This window comes from Balaenoptera acutorostrata, chromosome 4 (assembly GCF_949987535.1).
Source record: "Balaenoptera acutorostrata chromosome 4, mBalAcu1.1, whole genome shotgun sequence".
Lineage (NCBI taxonomy): Eukaryota > Metazoa > Chordata > Mammalia > Artiodactyla > Balaenopteridae > Balaenoptera > Balaenoptera acutorostrata.
The window spans coordinates 82,346,201-82,368,286 of NC_080067.1; the positions used below are offsets into that span (position 1 = coordinate 82,346,201).

Here is a 22,086-nt window from a genome sequence, read left to right on the forward strand (position 1 = left end):
CAATACTAAACATATAAAATCCTAAAGACAACACCAGAAAACTACTAGAGCTCATCAATGAATCTGGTAAAGTTGCAGGATACAAAATTAATACACAGAAATCTGTTGCATTTCTATACACTAACAATGAACTATCAGAAGGATAAATAAAGGAGACAATCCCATTTACCATCACATCAAAAAGAATAAAATACCTAGGAATAAACCTACCTAAGGAAGCAAAAGACCTGTGCTCCAAAAACTACAAGACATTGATGAAAGAAATGGAAGATGACACAAACAGAAAGATACACTGTGTTCTTGGATTGGAAGAATCAGTATTGTTAAAATGACCACGCTAGACTACCCAAGGCAATCTACAGGTTCAATGCAATCCCTATCAAAATACCAATGGCATTTTCCACAGAACTAGAACAAAAATTTTAAAAATTTGTATGGAAACACAAAAGACCCTGAATAGCCAAAACAATCTTGAGAAAGAAGAATCAAGCTGGAGGAATCAGGCTCCCTGACTTCAGACTACACTACAAAGCTACAGTAATCAAAAAGTTTGGTACTGGCACAAAAACAGACACATGGATCAATGGAACAGAACAGAAAACCCAAAAGTAAATCCATGCACTTATGGTCAATCAATCAATGAGAAAAGAGGCAAGAATATACAAGGAGAAAAGACAGTCTCTTCAATAAGTGGTGCTGGGAAAACTGGACAGCTACATGTAAAACAATGAAATTAGAACATTCTCTAACACCATATACAAAAATAAACTCAAAATGGATTAAAGACCTAAATGCAAGGCCGGACACTATAAAACTCCTAGAGGAGAACACAGGCAGAACACTTATTACAAATTGCAGTAATGTTGTTTTTTGGATTGGTCTCCTAAAGTAAAGGAAATAAAAGCAAAATAAACAAACCTCTTTGTTTGTTAATTAAACAAACTTAAAAACCTAATTAAACTTAAAAACCTAATTAAACTTAAAAACCTTTTGCATAGCAAAGGAAACCTTTGAGAAAATGAGATGATAACCTACTGAATGGAAGAAAATATTTGCAAATGATAATCCGATAAGGGACTAATTTCCAACACATATAAACAGCTCATACGATGCAACATCAAAAAAAGAAAAACCTGATTAAAAAATGAGCAGAACTGATTAGACATTTTTCCAAAGAGGAAATGCAGATGGTCAACAGGCACATGAAAAGATGCTCAACATTTCTAATCATCAGGGAAATGCAAGTCAAAACCACAATGAGGTATCACCTCACACCTGTCAGACCAGCCATCCTCAAAAAGAACACAAATAACAAATGTTGGCAAGGATGTGGAGAAAAGGGAACCCTGGTATACTGTTGGTGGGAATGTAAATTGGTGCAGCCGCTGTGGAAAACAGGAGTGAGGTTCCTCAAATAACAAAAACAGAACTACCATATGACCCAAAAATTCCACTCCTGGGTATGTATCCAAAAAAACCAAAAACACTAATTTGAAAAGATACAATGTTTACAGCAGCATTATTTACAATAGCCAAGATATGGAAGCAACCTAAGTGTCCATCAACAGATGAATGGATAAAGAAGATGTGGTATACCTACACAATGGAATACTACTCAGCCATAAAAAAGAACAAAATTTTGCCATTTGCACCAATGTGGATGGACCTGGAGGACATTATGCTAAGTGAAATAAGTCAGACAGAGAAAGATAAATACTGTATGATATCACTTATATGTGGAACCTAAACAACACAACAAACTACTGAATATCACAAAAAAGGAGCAGACTCACAGATATAGAGAACAAACTAGTGGTTACCAGTGGGGAGGGGGGAGGAGGGGCACTGTAGGGGTGGGGGAGTGGAAGGTACAAACTATTGTAAGATAGGCTACAAGGATGTACTGTACAATCCAGGGAATATAGCCAATATTTTGTAATAACTGTAAATAGAATGTAACCTTTACATCAAAAATTTAAAAATAAATTTTAAAAAAGTTGAAAAAGCAAAACAAAAATAACACATTGCATGGACTATCAACCAAATCCTCGTCTGTCCTAGGAATGAAAATTCCTGGCACCATGGGATAAATAAGTCATGAAATGCCTTCCAAACCTTGGTCAAATTTATGACCAAGAGGGGGCTCTGTGGAAAGGAATGTTGCCTGCCATTCCAGTTCTACAAGGATCAAGCCAACAGCCACTGCTGCCCCCTGATGGTGCACCCTGAGGGGAATCCATTAGGGAGAAATACAGGAAGCATTCTGTATTTTGAATACTGGCCCTATATAATTAAGATGCATATCAAAGGAATAATTTCAATGAGCCCAGACTCTTGCATCTTCCCATACACAGAAAAGGACTAAAATCATTAACTTGAGATGTCTGGTTTTTTTTGTGAATAGGAGTAATGTTTTGATGGTTAACTACATTTTTTTTCCAGCAAAAAATCATATATATACTGGCTCCTCCCTTACCTCTTCAGAGCAGCTCATCAGAGATACCTGAGAGACTGTCTTCTAGGCTATAGTTCTCAGTAAGGTCCCCAAATTAAACTTAACTCACAACTTTTAGGTGGTGTGCTTTTCCTCAGTTAACACGGTCAAACTGTTAACTTGAAGCAGGGAACAAGAGAATATTTTCAAATGAGTGCTAAAGAGATTCATTCCTTAAGCCCTCATGAGGTCTAGTCTACATCCCTTATCAGCAGGATGTAGCCAGAATGGTCAGTGCCCTGAAACAGGGCTCCCCTAAAACCAAGTTCCTTTGCCAAGATTATGATTAACCTCTCTATCCCAAACTGTATTCCCTTTCTTATCCCTCCCCTGTTCCCTTCAGGACTGAGGAGTATCAAAGAAAAGGGGGGACTGAAACTGAGCAGGACCTTGCAGGGCCATTCCAGGTGCAAAAGCCCCTTTGTGTTCCCTGTTTCCTGTTTGTAGAAAAAAGGTTTTAGTCTCCTAGGCCTTCCCTGAGTTCCAAAGAGCAGACTCAAGCAGTTACTAATTAGGGAAGTGAGAGAATGCAGAAACCAAGGAAAAGCAGTCAAGCAAGTAATGACAGCGTAAACAAAACAGTCCTAGTTCCTCCTCAAGGGACATATATATATATAACAATCTGATGCATATCTCTGAGTTGTTCTGCAGAAAGTAAGACCCCCACCTAGGTGGAGGATAGTGACTACATGCTGACCACAAGCAGTAGAACCCAGACTGGTTGGAACCAGAAGGTTGATGATTAAAATTCCTGAAACACTACCCTGTTACCTCACCACCAACCAATCAGAAGAAGGTCATGCCCCTTGCAACCCTTACCCCAAATGTTGCCTTTAAAAACCTTCCCCTGAAAGCCATCAGTGAGTTTGGGTCATTTGAGCACAAGCTGCCTGTTCTCCTTACCGGGCACCCTTCAATAAACACTGTACTATCCACCAGAGCCAGGTGTCAGTATATTGGCTTTGCTGTGCTGTGGCTAGCAGACCTAAGTTCTGTTCAGTAACAGCCCCTCTTCCCCCATGACTGAGGAATGATCAAAAGCTAGGGGGAACTGAAACCATGGGTTAAATCCATTTCACCTGCTTTCCCTAATCAAGGTAGTCTTAAGACTTGCATGTCTTCCAAGGGGCACAGAGCCTAAAAAGATGTTTGCGGCTGTGTCTTGTTCAGCTTAGCCAAGAGTCAGCTGTGTCCAGTTCAAGCTGAGCTGGTTAAGACTAGGTAGGACCACCAATCCTTCAACTGGGCATGTGCAAGCATCCTCTCAGTGACCTTTTGACATCAGAGGGCTGAAAACTCCATCTTCAGAAAACGCAGAGGCCTGTAGCCTAGTTATGCCTGCACAAAACGTCAATTACCACACCTTTTTCCAATCATCTTTCCCCACACTCCCCATGCTGCAGTCTGCCCTGCTTCTTTATCCCATAAATACCCCAAGTCCCTTGCTTTTGGAGAGGCAGATTTGAGATCTGTTCTGTAGTTTCCTTGTTTGACTACTTTGCGAATAAACCCTGTCTTTGCTGCAAACCTCAGCATCACAGCATTTTGTCTTGCTGCACATCCAGCAAAATGAACCTGGTTCAGTTAACACTCCCACCCTGCTGTGGGTAGTGGAGACCAAGCCTCAGGCAGGCCCATGAAACCACGCACGCAGGCATGTGCACACCCAGGGCACACCATGACAACAAAGGATACATCTCAGACCTTCCCATCCCCATCTCCATTGAGCTAATCCCAGAGAACATGTTCGTTTCTCCCATAGAGATTTATACTTTTTTTTCAAAAGCACATCCATACCTAGAATGTTAATTGGCAAGGGCACCGTTATTATGTAGAGTGAGTTTTGAACACCACTTTAATGCCCACTGACAGCAAAGAAGCAAAGACTGCTAAAACCAAGATGTGACTTCACCCAACAGGGGGATGACTTGATGGTGGTAGGGAGATAGCAATGTTAGTGGGAAAGCATATTGAACCTTGGTGTACTGAGAAAGCTGAAGCTAAATATTCGCCAGGTAGCCATGTTATGTTAAGACTTTCAAAATTACAAATACATTTACAGAACTCTTCCTAAAGCAAGTTTCACCTGAGTGGCACATAGATAAATCATGCTCAGAACTGTAGTCTTTACAAGATAAAATATGGGTGTTTCCATATGCAATCTGGCCATGAGTTGCTAATCGATAGAAAATGAGCTTCCCAGAGCCTGCAAGAGATGTTGAGTTCATGTTGTTGTAGGGCAGGAAAGCATTCTTAGGCACAAGATGTACACACCCAAAAGTAGTGCTGAGCAGACTCACTGCCACCTGAACAAGAGAACTGCACGGGTAGGGACAAGCACACTATGAAAACCCACAGCTTTTGAATTTGTCTAGATGGAAACAACTCCACAATGAAGAGAATACTGTACAGGTCCTCATGTCCAGAAGGGAGGAGTGACACGGCTGGGCCATGCTGGCTGTGGCAAGCAGCATGGAACACAGGTGTCAGGAGGAGAGTTGGAAGCGCTGGTGTTATCTGTGGGGCTGGGGGTGAGGGGACAGACGACCAGAGGATACCATGTCCCCTCATTTGGATGAACTTCACAGTGAATAAAGAGCTTTCACGTACATTTCTCACTGTGCTTCCCCCTAGGCCTAGGAGGCAGTGGGAGAAATTGGTGCAGCTCCTGCAGTGGCTTGGACACTTGGGGACAAAAGCTGTGGCATTAGCCCAGGGGCACTTCTGTTCATCCCACCGATGATCTTGGCAGGAACAGAGGCCTCGCCACTCTTCAAGGTTGACAATAGATGAAATGAGATCCCATTCCTGTGGTACTATATAGCTTTTATCTTCCCAAACTTTCAAAAAGGCCCTATGGTGGGTTTTTTCCTCTCTGTCTTGGGAGGAAAAATATATTTGCTCTCTTCCTCTAACCTATCTTTCCTTCCCACCGGCAAAGTCACTGCTTCACAAGACAGGCACACGAACAAAGCCAAGCGAGGCCATTAGAATGGCTGACCTCCAAGGTTTCTTCCTCCTCTGGCATTCCCTAACTCTAAATATTTGTGCAACTCTTTATCCTATCTTCACATGCCAGACTACATGGATGGTGAAAACATCAACACAATCCAATTAGGATTTTAAGATGCTAGAGTCAACAGCAGAGAGAAAAATGGGATGAAAGTATGTTGCCAAGGGGGATCTGTGGGAAGATTACCTTCAGACCAAAGTTGGAAGCAGTCTTTTTTCTGTCCTCCTCCTGCCAAGCCAGCAGCAGCAGCAGCAGCAGCGATGCATGATGGATGCCCTTTTCTATCAAGGGCCCTGATCCATGGAGTGGGGAGAGGTAAGTGGAGGTCAACCTAGGTTCACAGAGCAATCAGAGGTCCAGAAAGGCAGGATGATGGTGAGAAGACAAAGAGAAGGAAAAGGATTCTTTGGGGCTGAGGGGTAAGTAGGCATCCTGACCCCACTGGCTTGCCTGCCCCAAACCTCACCGTCTGTTTCTAGTGAGCAGAGCTGAGCTACCCTCTCCCTTGGTGAGTGCATATTCATCCCCAAGGCCCTTTTCACATTGCTGGTCTATTAGGCCTGTGAATTTAAAGAAGTCTCACTGGCACAGATGTAGAGAATAAATGTATGGACACCAAGGGGGGAAAGCGGGGGGTGGTGGTGGTGGGATGAGTTGGGAGATTGGGATTGACATATATACACTAATATGTATAAAATAGATAACTAATATGTGTAAAATAGATAATAAGAACCTGCTGTATAAAAAAATAAAATTCAAAAAAATAAATAAGTTTCACTGGAATCTATTAGGAGCCTCATCACTTTTTCCCTCCCAGCCAATTTCCAATTTAGACCCGCCTGTAATCTCTAGTTTGTCAGCATCTCTGGTTATTCTAACTTAGACTATTTTCCAATTTTGCAAAATTTGCTTCTCTGCTTTGAGTTTGTTAGCTAAAGTGGCATTTCCCTGGCTCACATGGGATTTTTTTTTTTTTTGGAGGGGCGAGGGGTGCATTCTCTTCAGATTACTCTCTTGAGAGCCACATTGCATTTGCGCTTTTTAAGAGTGCCTTGAGCTCTCACGTCCTGGGCATCTATGTATTTCCATACTGCGCTTGAGGGCTGCTGGCTGCCTTCCCCATCCCTTTCTCCCATCCATGCACAGACCACATGCACATACATACCCACGGGGGCCCTACAGAGTGGTGGACATTAGGCGGCAGCCATCCAGGAATACCCAATAGACCGAAATTGGATGTTCAAAGCAAAGGATGATGGGGCCATAGTGCCGGTGCCACACTGTATAAGGCGAGGTTCCCAGAGGCACCTTCCCCACGTGACAGCAGTGCTCCAGTACCTAGGAGACTGCAGGGTCCTGGAGAGCAGTCTACTTCTTCCAGGCTGAGTGACACTGGATTAAGTGACAACTTAATCCTGTTTACTTACCTCAGATGGAATTTAAGCTCACATAAAGCCTGTATGTAAAACACCTGATGTACAGCAGGCATTTGGCAAATGTCAGTCCCTCAATTCCCTTCTGTTTTTGAATGCATCCCCGGTGCACTGCCCAGAAATCTTCACACAAGAGCTTGCCAGGGCAGGGCACCTGCCTACTAAATATTTCAACAGGATCCTCTCTTAATTCACAATTTCTGAAAAGCTACGTGCAATGATATCTTTGGGGGCATTTGTGATTTAAAAGACTCCTATTATCTTGAAAGTAATAGTAACACCAACCAGAGAGGCCACAACGAGGTAGCAAATGCTGTCCTAGCACTTGCTGTGCCAGGCTCTAGGTGATTTACATTTATTGACTCATTCAATCCTCACAACAACACTTTGCCCAAAGCACTATTATCTCTACTTCAAAGATGAGGAAACTGAGACAGAGAGGTTACATGACTTGTCGAGGTCACAATGCCAGTGGCGGGGAGAGCCAGGGGTCTGGCTCTAAACTCATAATCACTATTCGATAAAGCAAATAGTTACCTTCTATCTTTTGTTTAATGTTTTCAGATATAGGGACTACTTAAAGCAGAATTCTCATGAAATTACTTCATATTAAAGAACCAATCTATGCTGGCCTTCAGCTAGAAAAAGTAACTATTTGTAACACATGAATCACCAACGAAGCTTTAACATTCTGTATCAAGAATCATTAACTCATGTGTTAGTTTTATGAGAAAGACTAAACTTTATACCTCCTTGCCCTAAAATCTGAGGCACACTTAAGGTTCACCATACCTATGGCAGCCATCTGTCCTATGTGACTGTTATAGATGTAGGAATTTTAGGAAACAATTTTATTCAGTCTAGGACATCTATATTGCAGGAATTAGCAGTGACCTGATCTCTTTTATTTTAAAAGCAATGTGTGGGGCTTCCCTGGTGGCGCAGTGGTTGGGAGTCTGCCTGCCAATGCAGGGGACACGGGTTCCAGCCCTGGTCTGGGAGGATCCCGTGTGCCACGGAGCAACTAGGCCCGTGAGCCACAATTGCTGAGCCTGCACGTCTGGAGCCTGTGCTCCGCAACAAGAGAGGCCGCGATGGTGGGAGGCCCGCGCGCCACGATGAGGAGTGGCCCCCGCTTGCCACAACTGGAGAAAGCCCTCGCACAGAAACGAAGACCCAACACAGCCATAAATGAATAAAAATTAAAAAAAAAAATTAAAAGCAATGTGTGTTACTTGTATGTGTATATATATATATATATATATATATATATATATATATATATATTCCTTATATATTTCAACATATTTCCTAGCTTAATATTACAGGGTGGTTAAAGAGTGTGAGTTCTGAGTAAGACTGATCTGGATTGAAATCCTGGTGCCACCACATAGGGTAGATTGTGACTGTGTTCAAGTCACTTAACTTCTTTAGGGCTCAGGTGCTTCATCTATAAAACAGAAAGCCTTCGTAAAGCTTCCTGTGAGGATGCTTAGCATACACAGTGCTATTTTCCCCTCCCTGTTGGCTTCATCTGTTCTCTCTGCTGCTGTAACAGTAAGAGCCCAGTGTTGCCAGCACGCGAAGAACTTTCTCTCTGAAAGGCTCTGTTGGCATGGAAAAATGAGCACCAATTTTCGAGTCGTTTAATCCTGAATCCCAGGATTCAGTCGTTTAATCCTGAACCTGAGCCTGTTTCCTCAAGTGAACATTAGATAGTGCCCATCCCCACCACCGTAAGGCTGCCATAAGGATTAACTATGTAGGAGGTCCTCACTGGCGCAAAAGGTGCTAACAAGCTTTCTTATTATATTAGTCCTAGGTATGGAGGAATTCAAAGTGCAAGGGCAAAATATTCTTTGTTCACCTTCAGGCAAGGTCCCCTTGACAACCCAGCCTTAAAGAAAAGCATTGGCCCAGAGAAGGCAGGTGACCTAGGCAGAGCTGGGAAGGGGCTGCTGGGACCAGATAGGAAACAAAACATATGAGCCCTATTTTCCTACTGTTAGATGGAGCCTGAACGTGCTTCTGCGGGCGATGCTGCACTGCTGTACTGTGGGATGTAGGAGAAAAGGGCAAATGTGAACCGTGGATGGGTTTGGGCTGAAAATGCCGTTTGTTGCCAAGAAAACATCAGAAATAATTCATAAGGCTACGGTACTGATTTCAGGAACTCTGAGAATGAAGCCTGTTCTCTCCTTGAGTTTCCTACGGCCTCCACTGTGCTTAGACTATTCATTACACACCAGCACCACCAATACAGGAGAAAACATGTGCACACGTGTCAATGCCACTCACTGTAAACAAGCAAGGAGGATACAAGCCATGTGGCTTCCAACCATGCAATGCTGCAACACTGTGATTTCATCTGCTGAATAAAGAAACCTAGAAAGGTTGGCCACCCAAGGAAGAGATATTACAAGAGTGGCAGCCACAGATACCACTTCTCTTTGAAAAGCTCAATGCTCAAACAGAAGGCTGCGATATGCCAGCATTCAACAGCAGTCTTACAACACTGATGAAGATGAGCAGACACCTCATCCTAATCAGTAAGACTAGAAGAGTAAAATCCTCAGCTGACATGGCTTCTATACACAACTCATTCATAACCCTTGGAGTTGGAGGGGTTTCTTCCATTAACTTTAGGCTTGGGTATTCCTAAAGCCAATTTAAACCAAAAATCAGGTTTGATTTTACCACAGCATTTTTAGGTAGAAAGATTCCATTTCCTTAGAGATAATAAAGCAGAAAAATACAAATTGACCATAGACAAAGAATGCAGCCCTGAAGAGTGACCCATAATGTGTGGTAAAGCTAAGTGTTCAATTTGGCCTGAGTGGTGGCTGATTTTGAAATAATTTGTTCTTTTACCACATACTCTATTACAGCTCTAACTTTTAAAGTGAACAAAAAGTCTGTTAAAATAGCAAAAAGAAAAGTGAAGACACACATACACAAACACACACACACACACTTTGCTGCGTCTCTTGGAAATCCAACAGCCTGGAGTGGGTCCTTGGGTTACTCAGTAAACCTTTTGGAATAAAAGCCAAGCGACTGCCTTTTTGGTAGGTAGCTAACCCCAGAAGGAAGCCCTTTTGTGACATGGGGGTTAAAGGCTCACCTGACAAAGCTGGTCTCTGTGGAGCCTTGACAAATCAGGAATCTAATGAGATTCCAGACATAGCCCAACAGAAATGGAGCTATGTGTTTCTCCAGACTGCATTCCACTATGAAAAAGACCATATTTAATACCAAATAAACGTGCTAACCCAGGGATAGCAGATTCATTTTACATAAGTTATAAAATTATAAAATTGGGTAAAGGTTTTCCATGTCTCAAGGCATTTGTCTTGAATGGATTTTCAAGCTTTAACACGGATACTTGTCTTTAGCTTAGGAGCAGAATTCTCATGGGAACAAAATCCTCTATTAACCACACAAAAAAACCTTGAAATGAAAGCCTTTGAAAGCTGGTACAAAGTTGAGGATCCAAGACACAATCGTAATACAGAAATGTGTGTAAAACAATTGAGGATTTTGTTCATTTTAGCATTTCACAGGACCCCCAAGAGCAAATATTTTTACCTGAATCCATCAGGAAGACGTCTCCTCTGAGAAACATGCTTTGACTTACGGAATATAGATCAAGGCAAAACTTGTTTTCCTTCTTCTAGCCTTGACTTCCAAGAAGTTCAAGAATCAAATTTTATACTAACAGCAATGTGTTCACCCTTCCTTCCAGTTTCATTGGTCTTGCTTTTTTCCCCTGAAAGTTCACATTTTGTTAACATTATCGGGTATGTCTTTTCTGGGTATGCTGCTTCGAATTCTTTTGGGAAAGAGCCCAGGTATAAATACACTTCAAATACAGACCAAAAAAAGCAAGCAACTACTGCAATTACTTTTAGGATATAAAAGGAGTATCTTTGCCCTTATAGCATACCTTAATCAAAAGCAGTATTTCAGAATTACCTTAAGGAAGAAAATATACACCTAGATTTGACAGTAGCAGGCTAAATCTCATTACTTTAAGAAGTCTCCAGTACCTCAATTTTATCAAGGACATATTCCCTGAATATAATCTTAGTTATCTTCATTACTTTCCACTCTAGTGGAAAAACCCTGGGCTAAAAGATTAGAAATTGTGTGTGTTTTGCTCTTACCCTAGGTAAGTCATTACCATCTGATTACCATAGTGTCCTCCTTCCTAATAGGAGAGCAAATACTATTCCCTGACACTACAAAACCCATTATGATTAGGTAGGTAAAGGCGGACTTGTTCTTAGAAGTAAAATTGCAATATAAACACAACGTATTACCATCATACACATTAGAAGCCTAAGTGATTCTCTGTCAAGAGCTTAAAAACTTCTTTACATTCATGGCAAAAATTTATCTTTCCAAATTCATAGTTTCTTTGGCAACAACATGATAGAGGCAGAGAAGTTGTATAAACACTGAGAGATGCAGGCACCAAATAATGAAAGAAAGCATTTCTATACATAAAACATTATTTATACCTGTTTTCATTTTTTACATTAAAATGTAAACATCCCCTTATCCAAAATAGCTGGTGAAAAAGCAAAACAAAAACAAAAAACAAATTAAGCCTTTAAAGATAGCTGGTGAGTTTTCAAGTGTCCTTGCTCAATGTATCCAAATACCAAATATTATAATTCAATAATAAGGAGAACCAAACTGGTAAAAGAGCTATAAAATATCAATATACAGCAAAATCACAATGAACCAGAATACTCCAATCTCCTGGTTAATTGACTATTTACAAGAAAACTTTTCTTGCTTTAACCATTAGCTTAGAAAAATATACTTTCTAAATTGAACCACTTTACTTTCCTGGCTCAGTAACTACAAAACGCCAAACATAAATCAATTTTATTTTGATGATTTAGGATCATGTGGTACCTTGGGATATCTCTCAGAATATTCATAATTTCTGTGGTTTTGTTACAGGCAGAAAATTGGAGGAAACTGGAGTTTCTTGCATTAAATAAATCCCCGAAATCGTAAGCTTACTGTCTTCTTTTGCCTCGTTCTCCTGAAAGAAGAGTGTAGCAAAAAGGTTCTAGTTAAGCAAGATTTCTCATTGTAGACATACCTATGTATACTGGTTCTGGAAACAGTGTAGTTCAGTGACTTTACCTCTCTGGACAATTTCTTCTGCAAAATTAATATACCCAGAACATGAATTATATGTAATGGGTCCACTGTTTTTCTGGATATCAAATTTCAGTACGTTATGAATTCCTTAATTGGAATCTTTTCTCAAGAAAATCACTCATGAAGATGACTTCGAAACCAGATGAGCTGTAGATTTTGCTAATGGAAACAAACTATGCTTCCTCTATTATTAATTCAAAGCTGCTTAAACAATCTTTATAAAGTTATCAAAAAGCAAGTAAGTTCTCTAAGATAGTAGGTGCTTAACTCCTCAAAGCCATAAAATAATAAGAGGAATAATGAGAAGTGCGGAGAGAAGAGTCACCTTCTGATTCTTTTAGAACAGCTCAGTGTCTCCATAGTGCAGGACCCATGCCACTTGGTGGCATGCAAGATGATTTTAGGTGATACACAACACAGAATTAAATAATGCTGAATCACAGTGAGAATGGCATTCCCTTTATAATTTTCTTTTAAACTTCTGATAATTCCACAGAGAGAGCCCCATTTTGGTGCTGGGTAACATCTCTCTCACTGCAACAAAGAAAGAGCAGGCTTTTTGGATTCAGAGCCTTGGCAGGCATTAGTATCCAGCTAGAATTTAATAACATCTTTGTTTTATTTTTATTTATTTTGTAGTTATCCTTTTTTATGGCAAACTGATGCTGGTTTTCTACTTGGAATAGAGATTAGTTTCTTTTTAAAATATTTAAAATTTAAAAGATAAATATTAAGTAAATAATAGCATATTTAATACTCAAGTGATTGAAGTTTGGCAAACAATGGCTATAGCCTAACAAATATTTTTAAAAAGTGATTTCAAAAGAAAGTATAAACATGGCCTAGGAAAGAAACATGTGTCACTGTGTTTTCAATACTTGCAATGCTCCAGGGATGAGCTCACCAGAGCCTTCTCCTACATCGGGCGATTTCCAGAGTTAAGATTCAAGCAAAAATATAAAAGGAAAAAGAACCCATTCCACACCAATCTGGACTTCACAAACTGGTACCATAAATGTGCAAAATCTAATATTTAGCAAGTAATTTGTTTTACACATAAACTTTCCAATTCACTGCAGCATCATTTTATTTGGTCTACACTAATGCCTCACAAAGGCAAACCCGGGTTGTAGAGCTCCTGCTTAGTTCTCAGAGCAAGTACCACACGTAATTTTTGACTGAACTCTCCAGCCAGGATTCAGGGCTGCTGGCCAAGTCTTCCAATGGCATCTGACTGTTCTTCCACTGCCATGGCCCTGCAGAGAGGTCTCCTCATCTTCTTCTGATTGATAATCTCACGGCCAACATTCTGCTGAGAGGAGTTTGCGTAGCAGGTATGCTGACTTAAAACGAAAAGGACAGCTGCAGAGAAAGACAGCAGAGCTTCTCATTTGTGGTGAACAGTTTCTTCATCACAGTGGTAGTTAAGATATGCTCCCTCCTTTTTCCCCTGAAGCCAAGGCAACATGTCTGAAGGATGGTGTCAAACATCGTAATCAGGAGCCTTGCCCTGGGCTTGCCTCAGCCAGATCTGGAGTGTAACAAATGCTCCCACAGTCACGTGAAAGAAAAGCTGCCAGAGGTTGCGCAGTTCATAGAGATACATGTTGCATAGACAGATTAAGCCAAAAGTCAAAAAAGATTTGACATTCCGCCAGCCGGTGTAGTAGACAAATAAATAACACTGTTGAAAATATAAAAATGAAAGATGATTAGGGTTACAGGAGAAGAAATAGATGCTTCTACTATAAAGCTGTAAAATATGAGAGTGGAAAAGGGGATTTTTCAACTACAGATAAGACAGTGTAATATCTTTAATACACTCAGCTATACACTCAATGTATCCTTAATACACTCCCTATTTAAAAGGGAAATAGGTTTAAGAAATAGGTTTGCATAATCTGGAATCAGAGGAAACAAGCTATAGAGAACATTTTGGAGACGACATAATCTGAATATGAATCCTCTATTAGATAATACTGTATCAATGTTAAATTTCTTGGGTGTGATAAAGGTATCATGGCTATGTAGAACGATGTCTTTGTTCTCAAAAGACACATGTTCAAGTTTTTAGAGGTGAAATATCTTGATGTTTGTAACTTATTTTAAAAACAACTGTGCAGGAACTTCTGCTTCTGGGATGATGGAGTTGATGCACTTTCCTCTATTCTTCCCACTAAGTACAACTAAAAACCCTGGACATTATATATCAAGCATAAGATGACTCTGGATGATGAAGAGAAGAAGGCAGATAGGCTAAGGACCTTGAGACCCAGGGAATGACACAGTGGTAAATTACCCTTTTTTTTTTTGCCTCATATATCCCAAACTTGGAGCTGAAGAAGCTGGCAACTAGAAACACCAATGGATGCACACCAACAAAACAAACAAACAAACAAAAAAAACACTCAGCAAAATCTTGTTCTCTCTAGCCAAAAGACCATGAGAGGGGCACCTTTCCAAGACAGAGAAGTTTTACATAATAACTATTCTACTCCAGCCAAACACCACCAAAAACAAAACAAAACAAACTAAACCAAAACAAACCAAAAAAACCCACAAAAAAACTGTGACCACCCACACCCACCCCATCAAAGCCTATGTGGGGAGCCTATAATGCTCTAAGGAGATGTTCTAACACTCCAGGGCTTCAGAGAAGGCAAGTGGGAAGCCAGAACTTTGATTCCCACTGGATGGTAGGAGTCCCTCACTCCAAAAAATAAAAACGCCGCCAAAAAATAAAAACTTAAAATAAATAAATAAATAAAAATGTTTCAAAGAAAGTAAAACTAACCAGGGACAGAGAGGGATATAATGATAAATGGATCGGAGAGACCTTCAAGATGGCAGAGGAGTAAGATGGGGAGATCACCTTCCCTCCCCACAAATACATCAAAAATACATCCACATTTGGAACAACTCCTACAGAACACCTACTGAACGCTGGCAGACCTCAGACTTCCCAAAAGGCAAGAAACTCCCCACGTACCTGGGTACAGCAAAAGAAAAAAGAAAAAACAGAGACAAAACAATAGGGACAGGACCTGCACCTCTGGGAGGGAAGGAGGAAAAGTTTCCACACACTAGCATGCCCCTTCACCCCCCGGAGATGGGGGGGCGGGGGGCGGGGGGGAAGCTTCGGAGCCATGGAGAAGAGGGCAGCAATAGGGGTGCAGAGGGCAAAGCAGAGAGATTCCCACACAGAGGATCGGTGCCAACCAGCACTCACCAGCCAGAGAGGCTTGTCTGCTCACCCGCCAGGGTGGGTGGGGGCTGGGAGTTGAGGCTCGGGCTTCAGAGGTCAGATCCCAGGGAGAGGACTGGGGTTGGCTGTGTGAACACAGCCTGAAGGGGGCTAGTGTGCCACAGCTAGCCAGGAGGGAGTCCGGGAAAATGTCTGGAACTGCATAAGAGTCAAGAGACCATTGTTTTGGGGTGCACGAGGAGAGGGGATTCAGAGCACTGCCTAAACGAGCTCCAGAGACAGACGCGAGACGCGGCTATCAGCGCGGACCCCAGAGATGGGCATGAGACACTAAGGCTGCTACTGCAGCCACCAAGAAGCCTGTGTGCAAGCACAGGTCACTATCCACACCTCCCCTCCTGGGAGCCTGTGCAGCCCGCCACTGCCAGGGTCCCATGATCCAGGGACAACTTCCCCGGGAGAACACATCGCGCACCTCAGGCTGTTGCAATGTCATGCTGGCCTCTGCTGCCACAGGCTCGCCCTGCATTCTGTACCCCTCCCTCTCCCCGGCCTGAGTGAGCCAGAGCCCCCTAATCAGCTGCTCCTTTAACCCCGTCCTGTCTGAGCAAAGAACAGACGCCCTCAGGTGACCTACACGCAGAGGTGGGGCCAAATCCAAAGCTGAACCCCAGGAGCTGTGAGAACAAAGAAGAGAAAGGGAAATCTCTCCCAGCAGCCTCAGGAGCAGCGGATTAAATTTTAACAATCAACTTGATGCACCCTGCACCTCTGGAATACCTGAATAGAAAATGAATCATCGCAAAATTAAGGCAGTGGACTTTGGGAGCAACTGTAGACCTGGGATTTGCTTTCTGCATCTAATTTGTTTCTGGTCTTAGGTTTATCTTAGTTTAGTATTTAGAATTTATGATCATTGGTAGATTTGTTTATTGATTTGGTTGCTCTCTTCCTTTTATTTATATATAGATATATATATTTTTTTCCTTTTTCTCTTTTTGTGTGTATGTGTATGCTTCTTTGTGTGATTCTATCTGTATAGCTTTGCTTTTACCATTTGTCCTAGGGTTCTGTCTGTCATCTTTTTTTTAATTTTAGTATAGTTTTTAGTGCTTGTTATCATTGGTGGATTTGTTTTTTGATTTGGTTGCTCTCTTCTTTCTTTTTTTTCATTATTTTAAATTTTTAATAATTTTTTTATTTTAATAACTTAATTTAATTTTTTCCTTTCTTTCTTTTTTCTCCCTTTTCTTCTGAGCCATGTGGCTGACAGGGTCTTTGTGCTCTGGCCAGGTGTCAGGCCTGTGTCTCTGAGGTGGGAGAGCCGAGTTCAGGACCCTGGTCCACCAGATACCTCCCGGCTCCACATAATATCAAACGGTGAAAGCTCTCCCTGAGATCTCCATTTCAACAATAAGACCCAGCTCCACTCAACGACCAGCAAGCTACAGTGCTGGACACCCTATGCCAAACAACTAGCAAGACAAGAACACAACCCCACCCATTAGCATAGAGGCTGCCTAAAATCATAATAAGGCCACAGACACCCCAAACAAACCACCAGACGTGGTCCTGCCCAGTAGAAAGACAAGATCAAGCCTCATTCACCAGAAGACAGGCACCAGTCCCCTCCACCAGGAAGCCTACACAACCCACTGAACCAACCTTACCCACTGGGGGCAGACACCAAAAACAACGGGAACTATGTACCTGCAGCCTGTGAAAAGGAGACCCCAAACACAGTAAGTTAAGCAAAATGAGAAGACAGAGAAACACACATAAAATGAAGGAGCAAGGCAAAAACCCACCAGACCAAACAAATGAAGAGGAAATAGGCAGTCTATCTGAAAAAGAATTCAGAGTAATGATAGTAAAGATGATCCAAAATCTTGGAAGTAGAATGGAGAAAATACAAGAAACATTTAACAAGGACCTAGAAGAACTAAAGAGCAAACAAACAATGATGAACAACACAATAAATGAAATTAAAAATTCTCTAGAAGGAATCAATAGCAGAATAACTGAAGCAGAAGAATGGATAAGTGACCTGGAAGATAAAATAGTGGAAATAACTACCACAGAGCAGAATAAAGAAAAAAGAATGAAAAGAATTGAGGACAGTTTCAGAGGCCTCTGGGACAACATTAAACGCACCAATATTTGAATTATAGGGGTCCCAGAAGAAGAAGAGGAAAACCAAAGGACTGAGAAAATATTTGAAGAGATTATAGTTGAAAACTTCCCTAATATGGGAAAGGAAATAGTCAATCAAGTCCAGGAAGCACAGAGAGTCCCATACAGGATAAATCCAAGGAGAAACACGCCAAGACACATAATAATCAAACTATCAAAAATTAAATACAAAGAAAAAATATTAAAAGCAGCAAGGGAAAAACAACAAATAACATATAAGGGAATCCCCATAAGTTTAAGAGCTGACCTTTCAGCAGAAACTCTGCAAGCCAGAAGGGAGTGGCAGGACATATTTACAGTGATGAAAGGGAAAAGCCTACAACCAAGATTACTCTATCCAGCAAGGATCTCATTCAGATTCAACGGAGAAATTAAAAACTTTACAGACAAGCAAAAGCTAAGAGAATTCAGCACCACCAAACCAGCTTTACAAAAAATGTTAAAGGAACTTCTCTAGGCAGGAAACACAAGAGAAGGAAAAGACCTACAATACAAACCCAAAACAATTAAGAAAATGGTAATAGGAACATACATATCAATAACTACCTTAAATGTAAATGGATTAAATGCTCCCACCAAAAGACATAGACTGGTTGAATGGATACAAAAACAAAACCTGTACATATGCTGTCTACAAGAGACCCACTTGAGACCTGGGGACACATACAGACAGAAAGTGAGGGGATGGAAAAAAGTATTCCATGCAAATGGAAATCAAAAGAAAGCTGGAGTAGCAATACTCATATCAGACAAAATGGACTTTAAAATAAAGACTATTACAAGAGACAAAGAAGGATACTACATAATGGTTAAGGGATCAATCCAAGAAGAAGATATAACAATTGTAAATATTTATGCACCCAACATAGGGGCACCTCAATACATAAGGCAAATGCTAACAGCCATAAAAGGGGAAATCGACAGTAACACAACCATAGTAGGGGACTTTAACACCCCACTTTCACCAATGGACAGATCATCCAAAATGAAAATAAATAAGGAAACACAAGCTTTAAATGATACATTAAACAAGATGAACTTAACTTATATTTATAGGACATTTCATCCAAAAACAACAGAATGCACTTTCTTCTCAAGTGCTCATGGAACATTCTCCAGGATAGATCATATCTTGGGTCACAAATCAAGCCTTGGTAAATTTAAGAAAATTGAAATAGTATCATGTATCTTTTCCGACCACAACGCTATGAGACTAGATACCAATTACAGGAAAAAATCTGCAAAAAATAGAAACGCATGGAGGCTAAACAATACACTACTAAATAACCAAGAGATCACTGAAGAAGTCAAAGAGGAAATCAAAAATACTTAGAAACAAATGACAATGAAAACACAACGACCCAAAACCTAAGGGATGCAGCAAAAGCAGTTCTAAGAGGGAAGTTTATAGCAATACAATCCTACCTCAAAAAACAAGAAACATCTCAAATAAACAACCTAACCTTACACCTAAAGCAATCAGAGAAAGAAGAACAAAAAAACTCCCAAAGTTAGCAGAACAAAAGAAATCATAACGATTAATTAGATCAGAAATAAATGAAAAAGAAATGAAGTAAACAATAGCAAAGATCAATAAAACTAAAAGCTGGTTCTTTGAGAAGATAAACATTAATTGATAAACCATTAGCCAGACTCATCAAGAAAAAAAGGGAGAAGACTCAAATCCATAGAATTAGAAATGAAAAAGGAGAAGTAACAACTGACACTGCAGAAATACAAAGGATCATGAGAGATTATACAAGCAACTATATGCCAATAAAATGGACAACCTGGAAGAAATAGACACATTCTTAGAAAAGCACAACCTTCCGAGACCGAACCAGGAAGAAATAGAAAATATATACAGACCAATCACAAGCACTGAAATTGAGACTGTGATTAAAAATCTTCAAACAAACAAAAGCCCAGGACCAGATGGCTTCACAGGTGAATTCTATCAAACATTTAGAGAAGAGTTAACACCTGTCCTTCTCAAACTCTTCCAAAATACAGCAGAGGGAGGAACACTCCCAAACTCATTCTACAAGGCCACCATAACCCTGATACCAAAACCAGACAAAGATGTCACAAAGAAAGAAAACTACAGGCCAATATCACTGATGAACACAGATGCAAAAATCCTCAACAAAATACTAGCAAACAGAATCCAACAGTACATTAAAAGAATCATACACCATGATCAAGTGGGGTTTATTCCAGGAATGCAAGGATTCTTCAATATACGCAAATCAATCAACGTAATACACCATATTAACAAATTGAAGGATAAAAACCATATGATCATCTCAATAGATGCAGAAAAAGCTTTTGACAAAATTCAACACCTGCTTATGATAAAAACCCTCCAGAAAGTAAGCATAGAGGAAACTTATCTCAACATAATAAAGGCCATATATGACAAACCCACAGCCAACATTGTTCCCAATGGTGAAAAAATGAAACCATTTCCTCTAAGATCAGGAACAAGACAAGGTTGTCCACTCTCACCACTATTATTCAACATAGTTTTAGAAGTTTTAGCCACATCAGAGAAGAAATAAAAGGAATCCAAATCAGAAAAGAAGAAGGAAAGCTGTCACTGTCTGCAGATGACATGATACTATACATAGAGAATCCTAAAGATGCTACCAGAAAACTACTAGAGCTAATCAATGAATCTGGTAAAGTAGGATACAAAATTAATGCACAGAAATCTCTTGCATTCCTATACACTAATGATGAAAAATCTGAAAGAGAAATTAAGGAAACACTCCCATTTACCACTGCAACAAAAAGAATAAAATACCTAGGAATAAACCTACCTAGGGAGACAAAACACTTGTATGCAGAAAACTATAAGACACTGATGAAAGGAATTAAAGATGATACAAACAGATGGAGAGATATACCATGTTCCTGGATAGGAAGAATCAACATTGTGAAAATGACTATACTACCCAAAGCAATCTACAGATTCAATGCAATTCCTATCAAACTACCAATGGCATTTTTCACAGAACTATAACAAAAAATTTCACAATTTGTATGGAAACACAAAAGACCCCGAATAGCCAAAGCAATCTTGAGAAAGAAAAACAGAGCTGGAGTAATCAGGCTCCAGGACTTCAGACTATACTACAAAGCTACAGTAATCGAGAGAGTATGGTACTGGCACAAAAACAGAAATAAAGATCAATGGAACAGGACAGAAAGGACAGAGATAAACCCACGCACATATGGACACCTTATTTTTGATAAAGGAGGCAAGAATATACAATGGAGAAAAGACAGCCTCTTCAATAAGTGGTGCTGGGAAAACTGGACAGCTACATGTAAAAGAATGAAATTAGAACACTCCCTAACACCATACACAAAAATAAACTCAAAATGGATTAAAGACCTAAATGTAAGGCCAGACGCTATAAAACTCTGAGGGAAACATAGGCAGAACACTCTATGACATAAATCACAGAAAGATCCTTTTTGACCCACCTCCTACAGAAATGGAAATAAAAACAAAAATAAACAAATGGGACCTAATGAAACTTAAAAGCTTTTGCACAGCAAAGGAAACCATAAACAAGACGAAAAGACAGCCCTCATAATGGGAGATAATATTTGCAAATGAAGCAACTGACAAAGGATTAATCTGCAAAATTTACAAGCAGCTCATGCAGCTCAATATCAAAAAAAACCAAACAACCCAATACAAAAATGGGCAGAAGACCTAAATAAGCATTTCTCCAAAGACATACAGATGGCCAACAAATACAAGAAAAGATGCTCAACATCATTAATCATTAGAGTAATGCAAATCAAAACCACAATGAGGTATCACCTCACACCAGTCAGAACGGGCATCATCAAAAAATCTAGAAACAATAAATGCTAGAGAGGGTGTGGAGAAAAGGGAACCCTCTTGCACTGTTGGTGGGAATGTAAATTGATACAGCCACTATGGAGAACAGTATGGAGGTTCCTTAAAAAACTAAAAACAGAACTATCGTATGACCCAGCAATCCCACTACTGGGCATATACCCTGAGAAAGCCATAATTCAAAAAGATATATATGTACCACAATGTTCACTGCAGCACTATTTACAATAGCCAGGACATGGAAGCAACCTAAATGTCCATCAAGATATGAATGGATAAAGAAGATGTAGCACATATATACAATGGAATATTACTCAGCCATAAAAAGAAACGAAATTGAGTTATTTGTAGTGAGGTGGATGGACCTAGAGTCTGTCATACAGAGTGAAGTAAGTCAGAAAGAGAAAAACAAATACCGTATGCTAACACATATATATGGAATCTAAAAAAAAAAAAAAGGTTCTGAAGAACCTAGAGGCAGGACAGGAATAAAGACACAGACATAGAGAATGGACTTGAGGACACGGGGTGGGGGAAGGGTAAGCTGGGATGAAGTGAGAGAGTGTCATGGACATATATACACTACCAAATGTAAAATAGATAGCTAGTGGGAAGCAGCAGCATAGCACAGGGAGATCAGCTCGGTGCTTTGTGACCACCTACAGGGGTGGGATAGGGAGGAAGGGAGGG

At 40.4% G+C, this 22,086-nt stretch overlaps 1 protein-coding gene across 5 annotated transcripts in view; it reads right to left on the reverse strand.

Annotated features, from left to right (window-relative positions):
• Positions 1-11,299: 11,299 nt before the first annotated feature.
• The window catches only part of SEC22A (SEC22 homolog A, vesicle trafficking protein), a 69,337-nt gene continuing 58,550 nt past the window's right edge, over positions 11,300-22,086 (reverse strand). For all 5 annotated transcript variants that reach the window (XM_007175634.2, XM_007175635.2, XM_007175633.2 and 2 more), the window contains one exon: positions 11,300-13,805. In XM_007175634.2, the coding sequence (XP_007175696.1) occupies positions 13,605-13,805 (201 nt within the window). In that variant the 3' untranslated portion in view covers positions 11,300-13,604. The remainder of the gene's footprint in view (positions 13,806-22,086) is intronic.